At 48.2% G+C, this 21,962-nt stretch overlaps 3 protein-coding genes across 4 annotated transcripts in view; 2 read left to right on the top strand and 1 right to left on the bottom strand.

Annotated features, from left to right (window-relative positions):
• nxn (nucleoredoxin) overlaps window positions 1–15,055 on the top strand; it is a 45,931-nt gene extending 30,876 nt beyond the window's left edge. Inside the window, 8 exon segments of the mRNA XM_062473300.1 lie at window positions 3,623–3,740; window positions 5,031–5,072; window positions 5,075–5,163; window positions 7,036–7,136; window positions 7,266–7,372; window positions 8,309–8,488; window positions 9,412–9,536; window positions 14,001–15,055. Coding sequence (XP_062329284.1) covers window positions 3,623–3,740; window positions 5,031–5,072; window positions 5,075–5,163; window positions 7,036–7,136; window positions 7,266–7,372; window positions 8,309–8,488; window positions 9,412–9,536; window positions 14,001–14,183 — 945 coding nt within the window. The 3' untranslated portion in view covers window positions 14,184–15,055.
• A 1,854-nt stretch (window positions 15,056–16,909) lies between these two features.
• Window positions 16,910–19,292, bottom strand: mrm3a (mitochondrial rRNA methyltransferase 3a). 2 transcript variants are annotated; one of them, XM_062473381.1, is made up of 5 exons: window positions 18,872–18,964; window positions 18,636–18,682; window positions 18,438–18,556; window positions 18,176–18,343; window positions 16,910–17,749 (listed from the first exon to the last, which is right to left on the bottom strand). In XM_062473381.1, exons 4-5 carry the CDS (start codon window positions 18,291–18,293, stop codon window positions 17,175–17,177), a joined length of 693 nt encoding a protein of 230 aa, XP_062329365.1. In that variant the 5' UTR covers window positions 18,294–18,343; window positions 18,438–18,556; window positions 18,636–18,682; window positions 18,872–18,964; the 3' UTR covers window positions 16,910–17,174. The 2 variants fall into 2 exon arrangements, with proteins under 2 accessions (XP_062329365.1, XP_062329364.1); XM_062473380.1 differs by having other exon boundaries at window positions 18,438–18,682; window positions 18,872–19,292.
• Window positions 19,293–19,526: 234 nt separating this feature from the next.
• glod4 (glyoxalase domain containing 4) lies at window positions 19,527–21,807 on the top strand. The gene is made up of 9 exons (XM_062473383.1): window positions 19,527–19,686; window positions 19,853–19,902; window positions 20,008–20,128; window positions 20,222–20,366; window positions 20,512–20,648; window positions 20,919–21,005; window positions 21,097–21,210; window positions 21,284–21,370; window positions 21,688–21,807. Exons 1-9 carry the CDS (start codon window positions 19,597–19,599, stop codon window positions 21,751–21,753), a joined length of 897 nt encoding a protein of 298 aa, XP_062329367.1. The 5' UTR covers window positions 19,527–19,596; the 3' UTR covers window positions 21,754–21,807.
• The last annotated feature ends 155 nt before the right edge of the window (window positions 21,808–21,962 follow it).

Consider the following 21,962-nt stretch of genomic DNA (forward strand, 5'->3'; position numbering starts at 1 on the left):
TAGATGGTTAGTACACATTTTACAATGGATATACAATACTTTGATTAAATCCAACCCTGAATAGTGGGGTGTAATGCAGCCAAACCTCAGAGATCTGGTGGAAAGTGTATCATGTGAACCAGACAGTGGATGAGCGCCGACGGATACTAGAATAGTTTAGACTCTGAGACTTGTGCATGTTTGTGGCCATGTCAGCTTCTCTGTTTACTCTCTCTTTATGATACACAGCCTTCTCCGAATATTCCCCTGAAGCCTTCTACTGCTTGCGAGAAGGATGTGGACTGTCTCTCTGCAATTACAGAGTCCTGAGAAAACGGGACTTAACCCTGCCATTGTTCCTAGTGTTACATGCCAACAGAATAACACAGACCCTTGGGGAAAAGTGTGCTTGTGTTTAAAACTGTAAAGAGTCCTTTGCCTCTGTGGTGAGGGGGCCAGGTTCGGCATGAGATGAGTTCAGCCAGACAAAATAACAACAGTGGAAACACAGCCTGGAGTCCTGTTTAGCCAGTGACATTAGACTAAATGAATGTCTGTTCCACCTCCAGCTGAATCATCTTGCAGGGTGGTGACATGCATCTGGAGCCTGCTAATGAAATAATGTAGCTGATGTTACTGCTGTAACCACCAACCTCCTCATGTGCCACGGAACCATGTTACCAGCCCTGATGGCTGTTACTCACACCCTCAGTCAGACCTGAGCCCAGAGTGATTTACTCTCCTGCAGCGCACTGAACCGCAGCCAGGCCGCCAGGCAGACATAATTCAGGAACGCAGTAAATTAACCTGAAGTGATGGGAGGACTAGGCTCTGCAATTGCCAAGACGTTCGATGATTAAAGTTTCTACGAGGGCTCATTTGACAGGTTTCACACGATCATGAATTATCACACCAGTATAAGCACCCATATTCCCATAGTCACTATACATTAGCAAAACATTGTTGCATGCAGTGGGCTACATTGCGTCTGCCGACGTCGCAAGTTTCCCAGGACGTCAAGACAGAGTGTATTTTGAGCAATGTTAACATTGTCCTCCAGTCCTCTGTTGTACAGACGTGGATTCTGAATGTGTTTGTATATATGTTATGAAATAGACAGTTTGACGTTCTAGACATTTTTCTGCCCCCGGGCATTTTAGTCAAGAATGATCTGTGTATTAGAACAGTTTAGCATATGTTGGGAACTTCAAAGCCTCGAGCCTCGACAAAATTAAAGGCTTTTCGGAAAATGGCTGATGGCAAAACTTTGATAAAGCTAAGTGATTCAAAGCAAAGCAGTTTTTCGATACGATCTTACTTTGAAAAGTCCCCAAAAAATCCAGTTTTACGCTGCAGATTATTAAAGTCTAGACAGTTCTAAAACACCTGTCTGTTTTCCTCATTATCGGATCCCCCCCGTCTCCGTTCAGGACATTTCGAGGAGTTGACATATGAGCCATTTCTTGACATTTCCCAGGGACCATATATCAAGTGCCGCCTTTCATACTCTACCTGTCGTTCGTCTGCTCCATCGCTTGCCCCCCCCCCCCCCCCCTCCCTAAGCCAGTCCCCCCACCCCTAACCTAAGGAGTAGCGTTAAAAATGTGATTCGAACATTCCAATTTCATATTTTCCGATAGACAAAAACTGTGACAAACGCTTTAGTATGGCTTCAGAATGTACTATCACTAACTTGGTAATAGCATTGCTACGAGTATAATGCCAGGTAACTAAGCCCGGCAGCTAATTAAAGTTAGCTAGCTACCGTTTCGGAAAATTAACTCACTCGGCTAGCAACAGCAGCAGACCATAGAAGACACCAGGGAGTTAAGGGGGTTTACACACACACTGCTGTGTAAGTTTCACAGATGTGGCGTGAGACATGCCGGTAACTGGAGATGGTCACAGTTAAGACCCTCTACTCGTGTAACCTCATCGATTTGGCGGGATTAGAGATTGAGTTTCTAGGGTGTAGAGAAAGCCAGAAGCAGTGCTTGGTAACGTTCTTGACCGTGGCAGGCATCACGGTCTGTTTTGAAGGGACTTGTAGACCAGCGAATAGATCTGGGGCATATAAATCCTTGGGACAGACATGCTGACTAGAAAGATGCCTGCCCAGAAAAATATTTCTGCCCTGTCTTATACAATAGAAAGGTCAGCAAAAACTCCTAAAGGGAAGTGCAGGACTGCACTGTGGCATGTAGAGCAAAGCAGTCCTAAAACCAGTGTTTCCCCTACGCCCCCCCCCCCGCCCCCCCTGGAAGGTCAAGTTAATAATATTTTTTTTTTTTTTTTTTTTTTTTTTTTATAGATATATATATATATATGCGCCCGATCACAAAATAAGTCATTTAAGGTTACCTTTCCTATAAAACAGGTCTATAGCTTGCTATAGACCCCCCCCCCCCCCCCCCAAGCTGTAAACCTAGGGGAAACACTGCTAAGACACTTCAAACCGTTCTGTACATCAAAACCTAAGCGTTGACTCAGTTCCTGCGGTGAAGTCATTGTTTTCATTAGAAGAGAAGCAGGCGGTTTTCAACTGCCCGGAACACAAATGAAACTGAACTCATGAGAGGCTCATGTACCCCCACACACTCACACACACACACACACACTCCCTTGGTCTCCTGCCCCCTCCCTGAAATTCCCCCCCCCCCCTCACTCACTTTCCCTCGCTTAATGTGGCAGTTGCACATCTTGCAACCTAGTGTGCTACACACTTACCTGTGTCTGCGGTGATTTATCCACTCATGGCCGGGAAAACCTGTAAAAGGGAGATTCACATCCGCTTGGTCTGTTCTGTTCTTTATGATGTGGACAATGACTAGACAAAACATCTTTACTATAAACAGTCCCAGCGCAACAAGCACACATTAGCGGTTGCCAAGAGTCTGTTTCAGGTTGCATGTGATGCATTCTGCATGCATATCAAGATGCTAGACAATGGCAGACACTATAATTAGAGTCAGACGCACTGGTCCTTGTAAAATACCAGTGGAGGTATGCATCATATCTCCTGCCATTGAATAATTTACAGCGTTGTCCTCAGTGGAGGATGAGAAATAAAATGCCGCCCCGCAGCCCAGAGGCGGCAGTGGTAGGCGAAGAGGCTTCTGCCAGACCGTGTTCCGCACTCTCACTCTCTTCTATTCATGACGCGGCAGGAGCAAAACGGCGCTCTTGAGTTTCCTCCGGAGCAGGTCTCTCTTTAATGTGAGATCAGCCCCGGAGCTGTGTGGGTCCAGCCTTCAGCTAGCTCACTGTAGGGTGAATACACTGCTGTTTTATTCAACCTGCCAAATATCTCAGTCCCTTTATTCTTCAGAGGAAGAACCGGGCCTCATGAATACATAACGTATTTGCCAAAACGTGTTCATTTTTTTCCCCTCACAGTAGAAGTTGGTGTTTTTACAAGATTTATTACGGACTACAGTGGCAATCGATAAAGATGTCATGAACTAGAGTGGTAACATAGAAGATGGCTTCTTCCCCCTGTGTCGAGGTGCTCTGTGGGCACTTCCTGTTGTACAGTCGATCTGAAGCTGTGGTTCTGATTCCTCATATTGACAGAATCTCTCTCTCTCTGTCTCTCTGTCTCTCTCTCTCACCTGTCTATCTCTCTCTCACCTGTCTCTTCAAGATGAGGCTGTGGAACAAGTACAAGGTGACCAGTGTTCCTTCGCTGGTGTTCGTGGACGCCACCACAGGGAAGGTGGTGTGTCGAAATGGGCTGCTGGTCGTCCGCGATGACCCCAAAGGTGAGTCATAACATCCAGCCTCGGCTCTGCAAACAAACAGACGAGACATGGGCTCGGAGGCTGCAGAAACCCCCTCCATGCACACACACACACACACGCACGCACACACACACACACACACACACACCATGGCAACACAACCCTCTGTGGAGAAAATGAATTTCACATGAGCACTGTGACAGATCCTCTGTCTGAGCCTAATGAACGCCAGGCCAGGCCCGATCCCAGATATCATTTCCATGATTCATTAACTGCAGCACTGAGCTAGATGTGGGTGGAGAAGAGAGATTAATCTTCTTCTCTCTCTGTCCTGCCTTCTCAGTGTGGTAAGAGAGTGTATCTTGGTAGCAGTAGCTCACACAATGTTTGCGAGTGTGTTGTTTGTGTGTGTGTGTGTGTGTGTGTGGGAGAGTGAGGCACAGATGGGTAGTTAGAGTTGTATGTGTGTGTGTTGGGGGGGAGGGGTGTGGTTGGTGTGGTGGAGTTATGGAGGGGGGAAGGCGAGAGAGGGAGGACTTTCTCTCTCTTTCAGTCTAATGAAAGGCCTGGTGGTGAGTGCCGGTGCCGGACTAGCCCACAGTGGAGGATGGTGAGCACTTTTACAATCGGGACAACAATGGCGGGCCGAGGCAACGCAGTGTGGACGTGTCACTCCTGCCTAATGAAGCCCCGCAGAGCCGGCCCTGCATAAAGGAGACTTTACAGCTTTATTTATGACCACGCTTTAGATTTGTCCCTCCCAAATGCTCCTCTAGCGCTCGACACTGACAATGAAGACACCTTGAAAAGATAGCGAGAGAGGGGAGTGAAAGAAGGATAGAGAGGGGGCATGGCTGGCTGCAGCCTCTTATGTGCTCTATGGGAAATGGAAAAACATGGCTTTCAATCATCATTAAAAGCACATTTTGCATCTGTTCCGCAAGCAGATGACACAGACTACAAAGAATCCTGTGAGTGAGAGACACGCTCTCTGGGCCTAGATTCATGTATCATAAATGCTGGCCACACATGCTTGTCTTTATTATCTAATGGCTGTGCCAGAGGGAGAGAAGGTCCTGGTTCTGAAAGGGGTTTGTAACACAGAAAAGCTTTCTTCTCCGTTTAGTAATCAGACCCATGGCTCTCTCTTTCTCTCTCGTTCTCTCTCTCTCGTTCTCTCTCTCTCGTTCTCTTTCTCTCGTTCTCTCGTTCTCTCTCTCTCTCTCTATCTCTCTCTCTCTCTCTCTGTGCCTCCCTCTCTGCCTCTCTCTCTCTCTCTCTTTTCCCCCTCCATCCATCCCTCCCTCCCAGGTCTGGAGTTCCCCTGGGGGCCCAAGCCCTTTGCGGAGGTGGTGGCGGCCCGCTGCTCAGGAACAACAGACAGACGACAGATAGCAGCTCTCTGGAGGGCCACTATGTGGGAGTCTACTTCTCAGCACACTGGGTGAGTGAGCGGGGGGGCATGGAAGGGGCAGGGGGGGGGAGGCAGAGGCGGGGGGGTGCAGGGGAAAGGGCCCTTATTTTCCCATTTCTGCTTCCAGCTGTCCGGCGATGTGAGCAGCAGCTCTGTTCAAACAGAGAGGCATCCGTTATGGCGAGGGCAGGGGGTCAGACACAGCGGGAGGGGGGCGGCAGAGCCGGTCTGACTGGTAGCCAGGGGGCAGGACCGGGCAGGACCAGTTCAGTCAGGCCCTGGATGGAAGGAGGAAGGATGGAAAGTGGCGGGGACTCTGCATTGTCTCCAGTACCGGGGTTAGCGGTTCCTCTTTGTCCAGTCAGCATCTATTCTGGTTGTGTTACGTGGGTGCCACGCCCTCCCACAATCAGGCCATTGTCTCTCTCTGCATGTGGCTCAGTCGTACATTAGGAGGCTGTGACTCGGTGACGCTCCGGCCCATCCCGCCAGCTGCTAACCCTGTGGCCCCTCAATGGCTCTCAAGCTCATACAAATTGAGACGACAAACCACAAAAACGGTCATATAAGTTTATTTGTGGTATTTTAAACGCCACACATTCCCCCCCTCCCAGCGTAAACATAGCCGCTATTAAAAGAATGTTACAAGCGTGTTGCGGCAGCACCTGGTGCTGGTCTAGGTTTACTGCAGCAGGCCGCCGGTGCCGGGCCTCCGCCAGAGAGGCCCGGGGGAAGGAGCGGGCCTCGCAGACCTGACCCCGGCCTCGTCATCGCGGCCCGTGTTCACCAGCGTTTCTGCAGCTCGTGTTGTAGTCAGCGGGACTTGGGGAGAGAAGGATTTATTTCGGAATGGAAAGAGACTGTGTGTGGGAGGGAGAGGGGGGGGCGGGGGGAGAGAGAGAGAGGGAGGGGGGGGCGGGGGAGAGAGAGAGGGAGGGGGGGGCGGGGGAGAGAGAGAGGGAGGGGGGGGGCGGGGGAGAGAGAGAGGGAGGGGGGGGCGGGGGATAGAGGGAGGGGCGGGGGAAAGAGAGAGGGAGGGAGTGAGGGAGGGGTGGGGGGGCGGGGGAAAGAGAGAGGGAGGGGGGGGGCGGGGGAGGGAGGGGCGGGGGATAGAGGGAGGGAGGGGCGGGGGGAAAGAGAGAGGGAGGGAGGGAGGGGCGGGGGAGGGAGGGAGGGGCGGGGGAGGGAGGGAGGGGCGGGGGAGGGAGGGGCGGGCGGGGGATAGAGGGAGGGAGGGAGGGGCGGGGGAGAGAGGGAGGGGAGGAGGGAGGGAGGGGGGGGGGAAGAGAGAGGGAGGGAGAGGGAGGGGAGAGTGAACAGGAACAGAGGGGACAGGCTGTTGAGGAGGAGGACTGGCATGGTTTTCTTCCACTGCTGGCACTGTGAGAGCTACTTCATGCCAGCCTTGTTGCCACCGCTGCCCGAGCAGGGCTGGGTCTGGTGCTGGGCCTGTGCCCCTAATCCTGCGCGAGGCAGACTGGGCGGAAGGCCGGAGGAAGGTGAGGGATGGGGGGGGGACGACCAGCGAGTATAAAGTCATTCTGACTGCCATGCTGAAGGCTCTCAAGGAACATGGCACTGAACAACAACAAATGCCTCCCAGCTAAGGCAGGATTAGTGGTTTTAAGAGCTCTTCCTGAGTACTTTGGTTCTCTCTTTTGAAAGGAGGCAAGTTACAAAGGGAAATGATATCCCTGGTTTCGGGTGAGGTGACGCAGGGGGCTGGGAGTCAGGAAACACGACGCAGACCTCAACAACCACAGAAATCTGTCATCATCATTACACTGCTTATTCATACTTTTGAATTTAGGCCACTGTGAGCTGATGTCTCTCCCTCTTCCTCTCTCTTCCTCCCTTGTCTCCTCACTTTGTGTGTGTGTGTGTTGTGTGCTCTCGATGCAGTGCCCTCCATGTCGCAGCCTGACCCGGGTGCTTGTGGAGACGTATCGTGCTGTGAAGGAGTCGGGTCACCAGTTTGAGATGTGTTTCGTCAGCGCCGACAGGTGAGCACAGCGGTCCACGCATCGCCCCCTCTCTCTCTGTCACACATACACGCTCACGAGACTGACCACGGTTGTTGACTGCAGTCGGATTAAAGGGACATTCCGTGTGCTGCTGGTCTCGCTCCGCAGGTCGGAGGACTCCTTCACGCAGTACTTCAGTGAGATGCCATGGCTGGCCGTGCCGTACTCGGACGAGGCTCGCAAGTCACGACTCAACAGGCTGTACGGAATCCAAGGTACGGCCAATCTCTGGAGCGCTGCACTTGGAGAAGGAACACAACGGACCGTGTCGATGTGGAGAAACGCTACAATGGCGGCCGGTTTTGTTCTCCAGGCAGGCAGCAGTCAACAGGACGCTCCTCCACCAGAGGAATGTGGCCTGGTGGTCAAGTTTACTGTTCTGCTGGCTGTGGACAGTCTCTCGTCTTCCACTGTGCCTCTCTTTTACCTCCTCACTTTTTCCCCTTTCCTTTTGTCTCCGTCTATTTATTTATTCATCTCTCTCTCCCTCTCGCTCTCTCTCTCTCCCCTTCTCTCTCCCCTTCTCTCGCCTCTCTCTCTCTCTCTCTCTCTCTCCTTCTCTCTGCCTGTTGAGAGGAGTGTGGCTGCAGTTAGAGAGTGCTGGCTCATTGCCTCTCCTGCCTGGAATGTTCGGAATGCACACAGGACGAGTCAATACCGCCCCCTCCCTCACTCAAACCCCTGCTGTTCACTTCAGCCCCTGCTAAACAACCACCACAACACACACACACACACACAGCCTTCCTCAATCCCAGACTGCCTCTGCACCTTCTCTGAGTCTGTTCCTGATAAGGTTGTTAATACGCTAGCGAGATTCTTATCTGAATGATGGTTGTAGAGAAGGGTCAGGCAAAAAAAAACAGTGGACCCAGCAGGAGACTGAGTGGAGACAGAGGGAGAGAGGGAGAGAGGGAGAGAGGGAGAGAGGGAGGGAGGGAGGGAGGGAGGGAGGGAGGGAGGGAGGGAGGGAGGGAGGGAGGGAAGGGAGGGAGGGAGGGAGGGAGGGAGGGAGGAGAGGAGGGGAGAGCAGGACAGGACTAGTCAGAGGGTATGAAATTCTATTCTCTAGTAGGAGGAATACAGCCATTAACCTATCCTTTCTTTATCTTTTCCTGTTTCTTTTTCTCTCTCCATCCATCCCTCTCTACCAGGAATTCCTACTCTGATTCTGCTGGACACAGAGGGTCACATGATCACGCGACAGGGCCGTGTGGAGGTTCTCAACGACCCAGAGTGCCGTCTCTTCCCCTGGCATCCCCGGCCGGTGCTGGAGCTCAGCGAGTCCAATGCCGTGCAGCTCCACGAAGGGCCCTGCCTGGTGTTGTTTGTGGGTGAGTGGTGGGTGAGTGGAGGAGCAGTCAATGCTGGTCCCTATCGTGCAGCTCCGCGAGGGGCCCTGCCTCGTGCTCTTTGTGGGTGAATGAAGGAGCATTTGGTCTATGGAAAATTCCACCAGAGTCACAGGTGTACTTTCCATTTATTACTGCCCATAACGAAACTGGAGTCAGGAAAAACAATCATATAAGGAGCAAATACAAATACAAATGTCCAGAAAATCATATGCTGCAGTTCTGTCAAGCCAGAATTAGCTCTGCCCAGTTCTCCAAGTATCTCACATTTTACAATTAGCAGTAGAGGCTTTGATAAGTAGTGGAGATGTCTGTTCAGCCAGTTAATGATTGATACCATTCTTTAAGTGGCTACAGTCAAAGTCTGACTGGGGCCCCGATCAGGCCAGACGGGGCTGTAGCCGAATCAGGCGGGAGTCATCGGTTGCACGGTGATGACCTCATCATTTTGTGGTCTCTTCAGAGGCCGGATGAGCAGGGGGCAATCAGAGACCATCTGCCCATCTCCTCTCATCTGTCTTCACTCGTCTGCTGATCTGCCCGTTCTCTTACCCTCCCTGACCTCTTCTCCCGTCCTCTCTGTCTCTCGTCCTCGTCCGCTGATTTAGCCGGAACATTCACTTCCATTTCTTGGCTGTCTCTGGTCTTTCTCCCGTCTTCCATTGACATTACATTTACATTTAGTCATTTAGCAGACGCTCTTATCCAGAGCGACTTACAGTTAGTACAGGGACATTCCCCCCCCGAGGCAAGTAGGGTGAAGTGCCTTACCCAAGGACACAACGTCATTTGGCACCGGCAACCTTCTGACTAATAGCCCGATTCCCTAACCGCTCACCTATCTAAGCCTCTTTTCCGGTGTGTTCCTTGTCACGCTGACGACCCGTTTGCTCTCCCTCGTTCAGACGCTGAGGAGGAGGGGGAACTAGAGCCGGCCAAGGAGCTGATTCAGCCAATCGCAGAGAAGATCATGGCGAACTATAAAGCCAAGGAGGAGGAGACGCCGCTGCTGTTCTTTGTGGCTGGAGAGGTGACACACACACACACATATACACACACACACATACACATATACACACACACATACACATATACACACACACACATACACACACACACATACACACACACACACACACACACACGCATACACACACACACACATATACACACACACACACATATACACACATATACACACACACACACACATACACACACACACACATATACACACACACACACATATACACACACACACATATACACACACACACACTCTCTGTCACACTCACACCTCCAGTTCCCACTTCATAAACTTTCATACCTTTTTTTTCTCTCGTATTTAGTTTCTGGGTTTTTTCTTCAGAATTGCATTCCTTTCTGGAAACCAACTCTTTGGCGAGTGTGTGTTGATTGCATGTTGTGGTGTGATGCGCCATCTGCTTCTCTTATCACATGTCAGGACCCTGTGGCAGGACAAGCCTGTACTCACAGCCACGGAAATGCTTCACAGCATGAAGTCAGAAGGGCCCTACTTGAGCCCCTCACACTTTCAACGGAGGCACCCGATTCCATCAATGTCCCAGAATTCAGGGGCCCCTCTGTGATGATAGGAAGAACCAGAGGGTGCCAGCAACCCTGCTTACCTCCCCTCGTCAGAACAGCTGTCTGTGCTTCTTCTCCCCCCCACCCTCAAATCCCCCTCCACCATCTCCCCCTCCACCACCCACCCCTCCATCTCCCCCTCCACCACCCACCCCTCCACCACCCACCCCTCCATCTCCCCTCCACCACCCACCCCTCCACCACCCACCCCTCCATCTCCCCCTCCACCACCCACCCCTCCACCACCTACCCCTCCATCTCCCCCTCCACCACCCACCCCTCCATCTCCCCCTCCACCACCCACCCCCACCACCCACCCCTCCATCTCCCCCTCCACCACCCACCCCTCCATCTCCCCCTCCACCACCCACCCCCACCACCCACCCCTCCATCTCCCCCTCCACCACCCACCCCTCCATCTCCCCCACCACCCACCCCTCCACCACCCACTCCTCCATCTCCCCCTCCACCACCCACCCCTCCATCTCCCCCTCCACCACCCACCCCTCCATCTCCCCTCCACCACCCACCCCTCCATCTCCATCTCCCCCTCCACCACCCACCCCTCCATCTCCCCCTGCATCTCCCCCTCTACACCCGCCTGCCCTCCTTGTGGGAGAGAATTTGGGAGTTTTCATAACTCTCTTATCTTGTGTTTTTCCTTCTCAACCTTTCCAGAGCCGGTGGAGTTAGCGGTAGCAGCAAACATAATTACCAGATTAGCCCCCCCTGCCCCTCCACTTTTGAACCCTCTTTCCTGCTCCTCCTCTCCCTCACACCCTTGCCCTTGGTGCCCAGTCCTCAGAGAGGGGAGAGTCCTGGTGTCTTGTGTCACTCAAGCCAGACTTAAGTTTCAGGCACTGTGTATGTGTGTTCGTGTGGCAGGTGTGGGGGGGGTCTGCACATGTGTTCCTAGTCTGACCCTCCACGTCTGCCAGAGACTGCTCCACTCCGGTGTCAGCCTTGAAATGCCTCGACAGACCAGAGCTGCACCCGTCCCTGTGTCAGAGATACACGCCCCAGGGCTCAGGACGCATAGTTTCCCCCCCCTCTGATATCCCTCTATGGGCCCAATGTTGTGCTAGTCAGAGACTGGGGTCACAGGCCCTGGCCCTGGCCCCAGACTCTGGGGAGGCCCTCTGCTCTCACATGTGCCATGAGCTGGTCCAGCCAGCTGCAGGGTTTACTGTATCAATGAGACAGCACTATGCATGCAGCCCCACCAGGGGAGCTTGGCCCGGCCGGCCCAGAAAGACAGTGGATCCCGTTACTCTCATTAGGCAGCTGATAGGTTACAGTCTGGGAAAAAACCGTGCTACACTCTGTATGGAGACATATACCTCGCCAAGCCCATTCAGAATGGGTTTTAATCGCCATTAAAGTTCACACAGACAAGGAATATACTGTGGCAGGAAGGTGCATACAGTAAACATATACAAATCTTAAATAAGAAGTGTACATTCAGAAAGGCGTGTGATTAGTATGCCAAAGATGACTGTATGCTATGTCTGCTGTGTGCCATACTGTGCAGGCTCAACAGAATCATATTGACTGGAGCTAGCCTTCCAACTGACCTTGGCTCCTGTGCAGTGTTCAGTTTGCCATCTCACCTGCTTGCATCTCTGACCCGTGGGTGCGGAGGCTGCATACACAGACAGCCTGGTGTGTATTATAAGCCAGACTGCCTGGCCTCACCACTAGTTATTTACGATCACGTATTGTGCCAATTATAAACACTATGAAAACTCATTGTCTAAACATGTCTTTTGGATAATGAGCAAACAGTGCCTGTTACTGTCATCATAAAAACGTCTTCAATATTAGGAAGTTAATTAAAGCTTAATCTTATTATGGTCTTACAAAGTAGGCATTTGAAAGACACATTTATTAAAGACCACCTAGCTTACAGTACATATTTTTATAGGAAGAGTGCGTTCGCGATTTGATGGTTTTACAGCTCCAGTAATACACGATGGTCATATCTCTGTCGACTGAGACCCAACATTTCATGAGAGCGAAAGCTCCCCGGGCACTCGTGCAGACCAATCAGCAGGACTTTGCCCTGGTCGTCTAGCCAATGAGAGCACCTTATCTCTGCAAGGCCCTTATCTGATGGCCGTTGTCTCTTCTGTGGAATGCCACAGTCCTACACTGAGCTGGGAAAAAAAACTGATATTGTTCAGTGGCGGGTTTTCATCGTTAAGGACACACATGGAGCCTTATCACTGCTGTTACTGTAGGGGAGAGCAGAGAGGCCCTTTGTCTTTTTGTTCAGTATGTTTGTGCCGAGAGGGCGGGGGCCTGTGCGCATGCTTGTGCTTGTGTCCATCTCTCTCATAGCCGTACCTCACAAGGAGCCGTTTACACAAGGTTAGCTGACGCACAAGAGAAGGTGCAGTGCTTCCGCCAGTGGGGAGGACAGCCTGAGAGATTACATTGAGCCCAATCTGCCTGGCAGCAGAGGACTGCTATGACAGACTCCTCTGTGATATCTCTGTTTGTGGCCACTATACTTGTCTGCCTCACAGGGAATCTAGAAAGAATCAAAATGAGGCTGTTTTGTGAAAATATGGAGTCACTTATGTTTTATGGCACGAAACAACAATTGGCCTTGTGTTCATTTTGATCGCCTTCGACACTTGCCAGCATGTTTACATGTTATATGGAGTCGAATGGATTATTTCCATCCAGATAAGATGGGGAAAGATTTAGAGGAGGTTTGTATCTCCACATCAAAATGCCACAGGATAAGTCAGCTGTTCCATCTGTTAGTAGTTTTGCAACACGTTGAGGTCACAAACATTGTGCTCGCATTCTTGTCCTTTTTAGGTAGCAATTCTGTCAAACTGATCTCGTGGAACTCTTAGAGCTGATTGTGTAGTTTAATCCATTTAGGCGGAATCATTTTACGTCCCCATTTTATAGATAACAGAGACCTGTAAGGAGGACAAGAAGGGGTCAAGGGATTGCTTGACGAGTCCAAGCCATCCAGACAGTGCCACCCTGTGGCCATTTTCCTCCGTGTTTTGTATTTTTTGATGACTGTCTCAGTCAGACGATTCAACTGAAGTCTGCCATAACAACTCTAAAATGTGCGACCTTGTAAAAATCAACACTTTGAATCCATCTGGGATATCTCTGTTGAGCAGGATCTTTTTTGTATTTTACCAGAAGTTGTTCCAAAAGTGCCAGTTGTTTTTTCTGTATACTGCATGACTGATGTTACTGTGAGTTATTTCTGCTATTGCTCGTGACTGAAGGGGTTGTAACTCATGCTTACAACAGCAGTCAAAGGTGAGATGAAGCCTCAGGCAGGACAAGAGTGAGATCAGTCCACAGGAGGCTGTAAAACACAAAGGGGAAGTGACCTCGGCCTGCTAATAAGCATTCAATCACACCCTGGTTTTACTTTTTACAGTCTACAACAGACACGAGCACATGAAAAGCACTCGGCCTCCCACGCACCAGTCCACACACGCTCGGCGATGTGTCTCTGAAGTCCCAGCCTTGTGCCGAGTGAGTCTTTTGAAGGGAGGGATGGAGTGGGACCCCCTGGTTCCCTACCGTCTCCCCAGATCTCCCTCCCTCAGTAGGGGGCTTGAAGGAGCCAAGTCTGGCCTCCTGGGGGAGGATGGAGAGGGAAGAAACCCCTAGTCTTCAGAACCATGTACTAATGAGATTAGTTGGGGGTTCATCCACTGTGTGCTGCGCTAAGTTTTTCCACACAATCACCACTGATAATCCTCACCGATTTTTCACCCACACCAATCCAGGACAATTCGTAATGTTAGATGTTTTTTTTTTTTTTAAATACACTCACATTTCTTGTCAGTGCAATTTGTAATTCTAAATGACCAGCCTGCCTCTCTTGCTCCTCGGTTCACAGGACGACATGAGCGACTCTCTCCGTGACTACACCAACCTCCCAGAAGCCGCTCCCCTGCTCACCATCCTGGACATGTCCGCTCGCGCCAAGTACGTCCGCGACGTGGAGGAGATCACACCGGTCGTGGTGGAGCAGTTTGTCGGCGACTTCTTGGCTGAGAAGCTCAAACCAGAGCCCATTTAGAAAGGACGCCCAGATCTGAGACTGAACCCCCCACACCTCCATCAGACCCTAACCACCCCAGCTCCTGCCCTCCCCGTTGAGAATCCTCATCTCCTCCTCTCTCCCTTCTCCACCCACTCTCTTTCAGACTGTTCGAGGAAAACCCCCACTTTTTACTGTCATTTTACCTTTTTTTAGACATGTCCTTTTCTCATGGAGTCTTCTCCTCTCCTGTGGTGCCTTGCATTGACTATAACCCCTACAGTAATATATATGTGGAGATTATGTTGTTTCTCTCGGCTTCTAGTCAATTGCTTATTTTTTCCAGTTTTGTTGTTAGCAGTTCTTGATCATAGAAGAAATCAACTGGGCCCAACGGACTTGAATATTCAAATGTCTCTTTATGACCTTTGCCTTTTTCCTACAACGAGCCCTTCATGCCTATGCTTTTCTGATATGTGCTGAAAGAGAATAAAATGACAAATAAATTTAGTTAACTTTTTGCAGCAGTAACTCAAAACAAAAACGGTGCACAATGGTATGTTTCCAAGTATGTCTGTACATTGTCAGACTGTATAATCTTTTATTGCATCTGGCGTTAATGTGTGTTGATTAATTGGTGTTTGAAATCCCTTGTGTTCTTTGTCATAATTAGGGATGGACATCTCTACCCAGTTATGTTGGTTACTATCTCAATGGGAATGATGTGTAAGAGGATTTTCTGTGAAGGTCCCCTCTATTGAAAAGGCCAGATATTTTTGAAGGCACAAAAATGGCATTTGTAAACTTAGTTGCTAAGTGTTAGAAGTATGAATTTACATTTTCTGTTACTCCCTGGTTGTGTCTAGTCATGAACTCTATTCACAGCCATTAAAATTCACAGTCAAGCACAATGCTGTGTTTTTGTGTTGTCGCTATCCATACATGAAACAAATTAATGACAGCCCAAATCAATTTTATCAATAATACATTTTTACCATGTGCCAGAAATTTTTTATTTTATATGTATTTTTACAAGGGAGTTTTTTTTAACCATGACAAACTCCTCAGAGGGTTGAAGGTTGGGCTTCAGATGACACCATGTGGTCACTGGAAGAACTGCATCAGAGATTCAGAGGATTTTGTCCTGAATTGATGGTACGTGGGTATATTACAGCTCTGGTGTGCTCAGAGCTCCTGACTAAAGGGGACAGTGCTATGGGGAAAGTCTTCATTTTTCCTGGCTGTAGTTTCACAAAGAACTGGCATGCAAATGTTCAAATTGGGCATCTCATTTGAGTAATGAGTATTTGAAAGGAAAGTTTCAAACCCACACTGGCCACATTTAACCTTTTCATGTTCCTGTTAAATTTGCCTGAAAACGCCTAAACAGCATACCCAAAGTAAATTGGAAGCTGTTCTTGAACCATTTGGAGTACATGCATGTAAATGATCTCTTTTGAAAGCTGACACTCTGAAGTTATGTCCCCTGTTGTCAGGACCCCTGTCAGTCCTTCTAGTGTTGAGTAATAGAAGCTTGAACACAAGGAAAGTGAAAATTTCTATTTCCGCCTAGATTTTGTTTTGAAAACAGAGGCCTGAAGAGGCCTAGAGGTGGTAGGTATTATCTGGAAGACTAAATTGGACCACAGGTTGAAGCCTTACCCAATTCAAATCAAAAGTCAAACATAATACCACAATATATTCATATTTGACACATGTTTTTATAAGAGTACATCCAGGAATTTTCTAAAAGGGTCTTTTGGAGACTCCAAAATGACCCTTTGTAACCAAGGTCAAGGTCAAATAAAAAGGTATTATTTTTCATAATTGTTATCTCTGGCCCATCTCTGGTACTTAGAAATATCATATATAATAGCTAAATCCCTAATTAGTAATACTGAAACACAAAAACTGAAGCATGAACACATTGGAGTGCTTTATCTGATTCCAAGGATTGGCGCACAAAGAACACTGATTCTGTCAACCATATTGCGCAATCGACTGTTATTTTGAAGGCTCCACAGACGCATACAAATGAGGTATTGGCATTTTCAGCTAGCTGTCAGCTACAAGGCTAACGAGCTAATTTCAGAGCCAGTCGAAGCCAGTTCGAGAAATTTGTTTAGAACGAGTGTGGGGGGGGGGGGGCGGGGGGGGGCAGGACGCACAGACCTAGTTGGCTTTAGAGGGCTGTCAACGGGGCATGGAAGCTCCTATTGGGTCGAACAAGGTGTCAATCAAAAGGGGAGGGTTCAACGGACATTTTGAGACCTTCATTTTGTAAATACTCCGTTGATAAATCGGAGAAAATAACACTTTTATGTGAACAAGTTGTTTCTTCCTTCGGCTAACTTGCATAATGAAACAAAGGATAATGGCTATTCATGAACGTAAAACATTGTATTTGGACGAATTACTTTACATGGTTAGATACTTTGAACCCTTGGGACTTACGCAGATCAAGTTTTGATGGCATGATTTGCACACCTGGACCTATTTGAACAACTTAGGGTGAGTACAACTTTTTTCTTTGGCATTGTTGAAGGAATGTTCACCGGAAAAAGACGTTGACTTTGCTTGCTATTGCGACTTGATCTTGAATTGGTTTATTTCAATGGAAGCACAAGAATCGTAGCTTTCCAACGATGTATAACATGTGTAGCGTCTAAAAAATATATTTTTTAGAATTTAGTGCGTCGTAACTGAGGAAGGGGGAGGCAGCATTTTTGTCTCGCGGGCGAAACAGGAGCGTAAACAGGTTAAGGCAGACACTGAGAAATGTGCAGAAAGGAAAGAGTACATTGTGAAAATATCACTAGTTTTCCACTGACTAAATCTCATAACTTTTATTAATAGCCTAACAGCATATATTATGGAGGTAACATTGATCAAAATAATTGTATCTGACATAATAAGGACAATGAAGTAAAGAATCATTCTGAATGTTTGCACTTGGAAAACTGAGCATCATGGAAAAAAAGTCGCACTAAAAAAGGAATTCCATGGAAATTACTGCATTTGTTGCGGGAGTCAAGCTTTAACTTTCTTTTCAGATGTCTCTGTTAGGTTTAACAGCTGCCTCCTGCCTTCAAAGAGAAGGATGCTGGCTGCCATCGCCGAGTTGAGACTATCCACCCAAGGAACCACAGGGATGAAAAGCCTTTGGCCCAATGTTTTCTCAGCCAATTGCAGAGCTTCCAGACTGAGTCCATGCGTCTCTCCACCAATCACAAGGGCGGTGTTGCTCTGAGCCCACCTCTCGTGATACAGCCTAGTGTCCACTTTTGGAAGTGAAAGTTCTGCATCCGAGTCCTGCTCAGAGTCTGAGTCATAGTCCTCGTAGCGTACATATTTACGATTCGGTCTGGTGCTGACCCACCCGTAGTCCCCCGCTTTTAACTGTCGTTTGGATTCCTGTACTTCCAAGTCTCCAACTTCCTGGCCTGCTCTCTCAGCGCCACTGCAGTTGTCAGCCACGTGTACAGTCACAGGGCTGGGGAGCTGTTTCTGGATGTCCTTCCAGTCTAAGCTAGGAAAGATGGGGAGGCGGAAATGGGCCCCCATAGCGGACCGTAAAACCTTAGGTTCCCAGGCGTCCACACAGCCTGGGGACAAAAGACAGTATGGGATACTGTTCAGAGGTAGAGCATTTGACTGCAGATCAACAGGTTGCATGTTCAACACCCCCTCAGTACATGACAAAACAGCTGCTAAATGAATACATTACAGCAAGACAACTTGTAGCACCCTATACAAGGACAGTTGCATAAAGGGCACTACAGTATTACACTCCAGTAGTATCCTGCTGTTACATTTAGTCATTTTGCAGACGCTCTTATCCAGAGCGACTTACAGTAAGTACAGGGAAATTCCCCCAAGGCAAGTAGGGTGAAATGCCTTGCCCAAGGACACAACGTCATTTTGCTTGGTCGGGAATCGAACCAGCAACCTTCTGATTAATAGCCCGATTCCCTAACCGCTCAGCCATCTGACCCCCCCCTGCTGTTGGATGTTCAGGGCTCATGATTTACCCTTGGTGAGGAGAACGTCCTGACAGCCAGCAGCAGCAGCACAGCGGAGGATGGTGCCTAGATTCCCAGGGTCTCGGACGTTGTCACATATCAGGGACAGTGGGACAGACTGTCCCATCTGATCCCTGGGGAACACTAGGCGGGAGGGGTCTGGGCGGGAAAATATGGCTACGAAAGAAAGAGACATAAGTTGGCTACTTCTCTAAACAGATCATCCATTATGGCTCAATTCTGAAACTATAAACATACTGTACAAGCATACCTATAACGCCCTGTGGGGCAACGAGGTCAGACCAGATCTTGATGTCCTCAAATTTGACTTTGACCAGGGTTGCTCTCTTCAGCTTGTCCAAGGGAAGCTCGCTGAGTTTCTCCACAGAGCTGAAGAAAACCATTTGGGGGTTGGCTCCGGCAGCCAAGGCATCACAAATCAAACGCCTCCCCTCCAGCAGTATCTTACCCTGTAGCTCCCGATAGGTCCTGGAGCGAGCAACGCTCACCAACCTCCTGGTAGAAAGAACGAACCGAGGTGAAAATGTATACATACTGTATTACAAGCCAACGTATATTTTCATAGATTGATAGAACAATACAGGAATCCTGAATAATAAAGGCTTAAAGTTCATCGTGAACTTGTGTGGATGAATGGATAAGGGAGTCCTAAGTTATATTGCAAGTTGTAGAAAGATTACTTACGCCAGCCTTTTATCACCCGGGGAGGCCTTCTCAAAGCGGAGTCCGCCAACTTGGTCTGAAACTGTTGTGTAATCAGAGGGCTTGATGGGGATGCTATTATTGGATGTTTCAGCTTTGAAGTTGCTACGCACATTGGTTTCTTTAAAACTCTTCTTTTGCCCCACAGTCATAGATGTAGACAGTTTGCTAATTTCATCTGACCTCTGCTGCGATGTTGGTGCCTTCTCACTATTTGGATACAACACTTGTACCGGTTTTCTTCTTAATCCTCGAACGTATCTCTTTGTTTCCACAATGTAATCATTTCCTCTTCTCAAAACTGCACCTTGTTCAATTTTAAGAATACAGCATGACATGCCTCTCATGAAGGCAGCCATCTTTACAACAACATTAAAGGGCGGAGTGATTTGTTGATTGTTCCATTTGGCCAAGATGGCCGGGTACAAATGAAATAAACTGTTTGGGTTTTTTTATATCGTAACTATGAACTTAATAACTATCCGCGTTGTTTTCAATATGTTATCAAATGTTTTTTTTCTATTTTTATAAAGTCCGGTTATAGAGTTATTGAAATATTTGTATGTGTTGATGTTACCGTTTAGTTGGAACCGTGTAGAAAAATGGTACCTTCCACTAAAAAATGATACCAGAGCAATCGATTCACAGGTTTCATAGTTGATCGTCAAAAAGTTCTCTCGAGTAGTTTTCTCACCTGAGCTGACATCATGGCTGTACGGCGAGCTCTGCATTTCGTTTTTAAAGTGGGGGACAGAGGCAAAACAGCCACTTTCTACCGTGATGTGCTTGGCATGAAGGTAATTCCATCTTTCATTAAGAGCAATCACATTCCAAGCAAAACGGATACAGTTGCTTGCTTGTGTTCAGAGTTCTGCATTTTTATCTGTGTCATCGATGTCGTCATTACGAGACAGTGTGCATTAAAAGTCCATGTTTTATTGCTGCCTGTATTCTATATTTTAGATTCTCCGTCATGAGGAGTTTGAGGAGGGCTGCAAGGCAACGTGTAATGGGTATAGGAAATGATCTCTGTTCACCCTTGAATTGTACTTTGCTCGGCAACAGTAGAATTGTGATTCACTGGTGAAGCTGAACTTGTGGTTTGTGTGTGCATGAAGCCCTTACGATGGGAAATGGAGCAAGACCATGGTCGGTTTTGGTGCAGAAGAAGATCATTTTGTGGCTGAGCTGACCTACAATTATGGAGTTGGAGAATATCGACTAGGCAATGATTTCCTGGTAGGGATAAATCCATACTAATGAATGATATTGTCAACAAAAGCATCCATCTTCCATATGAGTAATGATTTGTGCTTGTTGTGCGTGTTTCAGGGGCTCACACTGCAGTCTAGCCAGGCTGTCAGCAACGCCAAGCGCCTCGGTTGGCCCCTGTCTGAGGTAGGAGAGGCTCTTTATCTGGCAGAGGCTCCGGGGGGATACCGCTTCTACCTGGTAGACAAAGAACAGCCTCCCAATGGTGCGTCAACCTTCACCTTGCAAAGCAAAGACATACCTCCCCTTGTGTTGCCTTGGATTTACCATTCCACTCTGTTGGTACAACTGAAGTGTCTCTGTCTGGGTATATGTGGTTGTATATTTGTGTTGTTCTCTGTTCTGTGCAGACCCGGTGCAGAAGGTGTGCCTGGCAGTGTCTGACCTGGAGCGATCCACTCACTACTGGTCTTCCCTTCTGGGAATGCAGGTGATGGAGAGGAATGAGGAGAAAAAAACGGTGCTTTTGGGATTTGGAGACAGTCAGGTATGTAATGGGGAACAGAGGACAATCATCAAGTCAGGTGGCTGAGCGGTTAGGGAATCGGGCTAGTAATCTGAAGGTTGCCAGTTCGATTCCCGGCCATGCCAAATGACGTTGTCCTTGGGCAAGGCACTACTTGCCTCGGGGGAATGTCCCTGTACTTACTGTAAGTTTCTCTGGATAAGAGTGTCTGCTAAATGACTAAATGTAACAAAGACACATGGTACCTTTTCTGATGACATTTAAAGCTGAGTCTGTGTGTTTTGTGTGCAGTGCAAGCTGGAGCTCCATGATATTGGCGGTAAAGTTGATCATGGAACAGCTTTCGGGCGGATTGCATTTTCATGTCCTCGGAAGCAGGTAAGCACCAATGTTATATTTACACATTGAATCCTTGGTTCTGTTACAAGTAATTCATAAACACAAGTGAACGTTTCATTGCTGCCAATAGTTAACTGACATCGAGGCCCTCATGAAAAAAGAGAACCAGAAAATCCTCACTCCGTTGGTCAGCCTTGATACCCCTGGGAAGGCAACAGTAGAAGTGGTCATTTTAGCCGACCTAGTAAGTACAATATTAATGTTTTATTTGAATGTAGTAAATTAGATATTTAAACATATTTTCTTCTGTGGTCTAGGATGACCATGAGATATGTTTTGTTGGAGATGAAGCATTCAGACAACTCTCAATGATAGACCCCAATGGAAATGCTTTGCTAGATAAGGTTGGTGATTTATATTAAAATCTTTTTTAGCATATTGTGCAAATGCAGATTCTCCATAATTATGTAGCAAAAAAATGTAAACCCTTTTTACATTTAGTGTAATGTAGTCATTTAGCAGACGCTCTTATCCAGAGCGACTTACAGTAAGTACAGGGACATTCCCCCCGAGGCAAGTAGGCTGAAGTGCCTTGCCCAAGGACACAACGTCATTTTGGCACGGCCGGGAATTGAACTGGCAACCTTCTGATTACAAGCCCACTTCCCTCACCGCTCAGCCACCTGACTCCACCTGACTCCTTTTTATATTTCTTTTTCAGGCAATGGCTGAAGACAAAAGTGATGAATGGTTTGCCAAACACAACAAGCAGAAAGCCTCTGCATAAATCCTGTGAAATAACTGTCAAGGCTCTACATAAAATAAACTTGAATGTATTTTATGAACCTTGTGTGAAATTACCTCACACTGTCATCACATATAAACAAGGCATAAATATGTCTTATAAAATGTCTATGTGTATGTATACAAAGGGACATTTTACAGGTTTACTACCAAATTGGGGTCACATATTCTGACTGCTGCTACTTGGCGGAT

The sequence above is a fragment of the Osmerus eperlanus genome, chromosome 11 (assembly GCF_963692335.1).
Source record: "Osmerus eperlanus chromosome 11, fOsmEpe2.1, whole genome shotgun sequence".
In the NCBI taxonomy this organism is placed as follows: Eukaryota; Metazoa; Chordata; class Actinopteri; order Osmeriformes; family Osmeridae; genus Osmerus; species Osmerus eperlanus.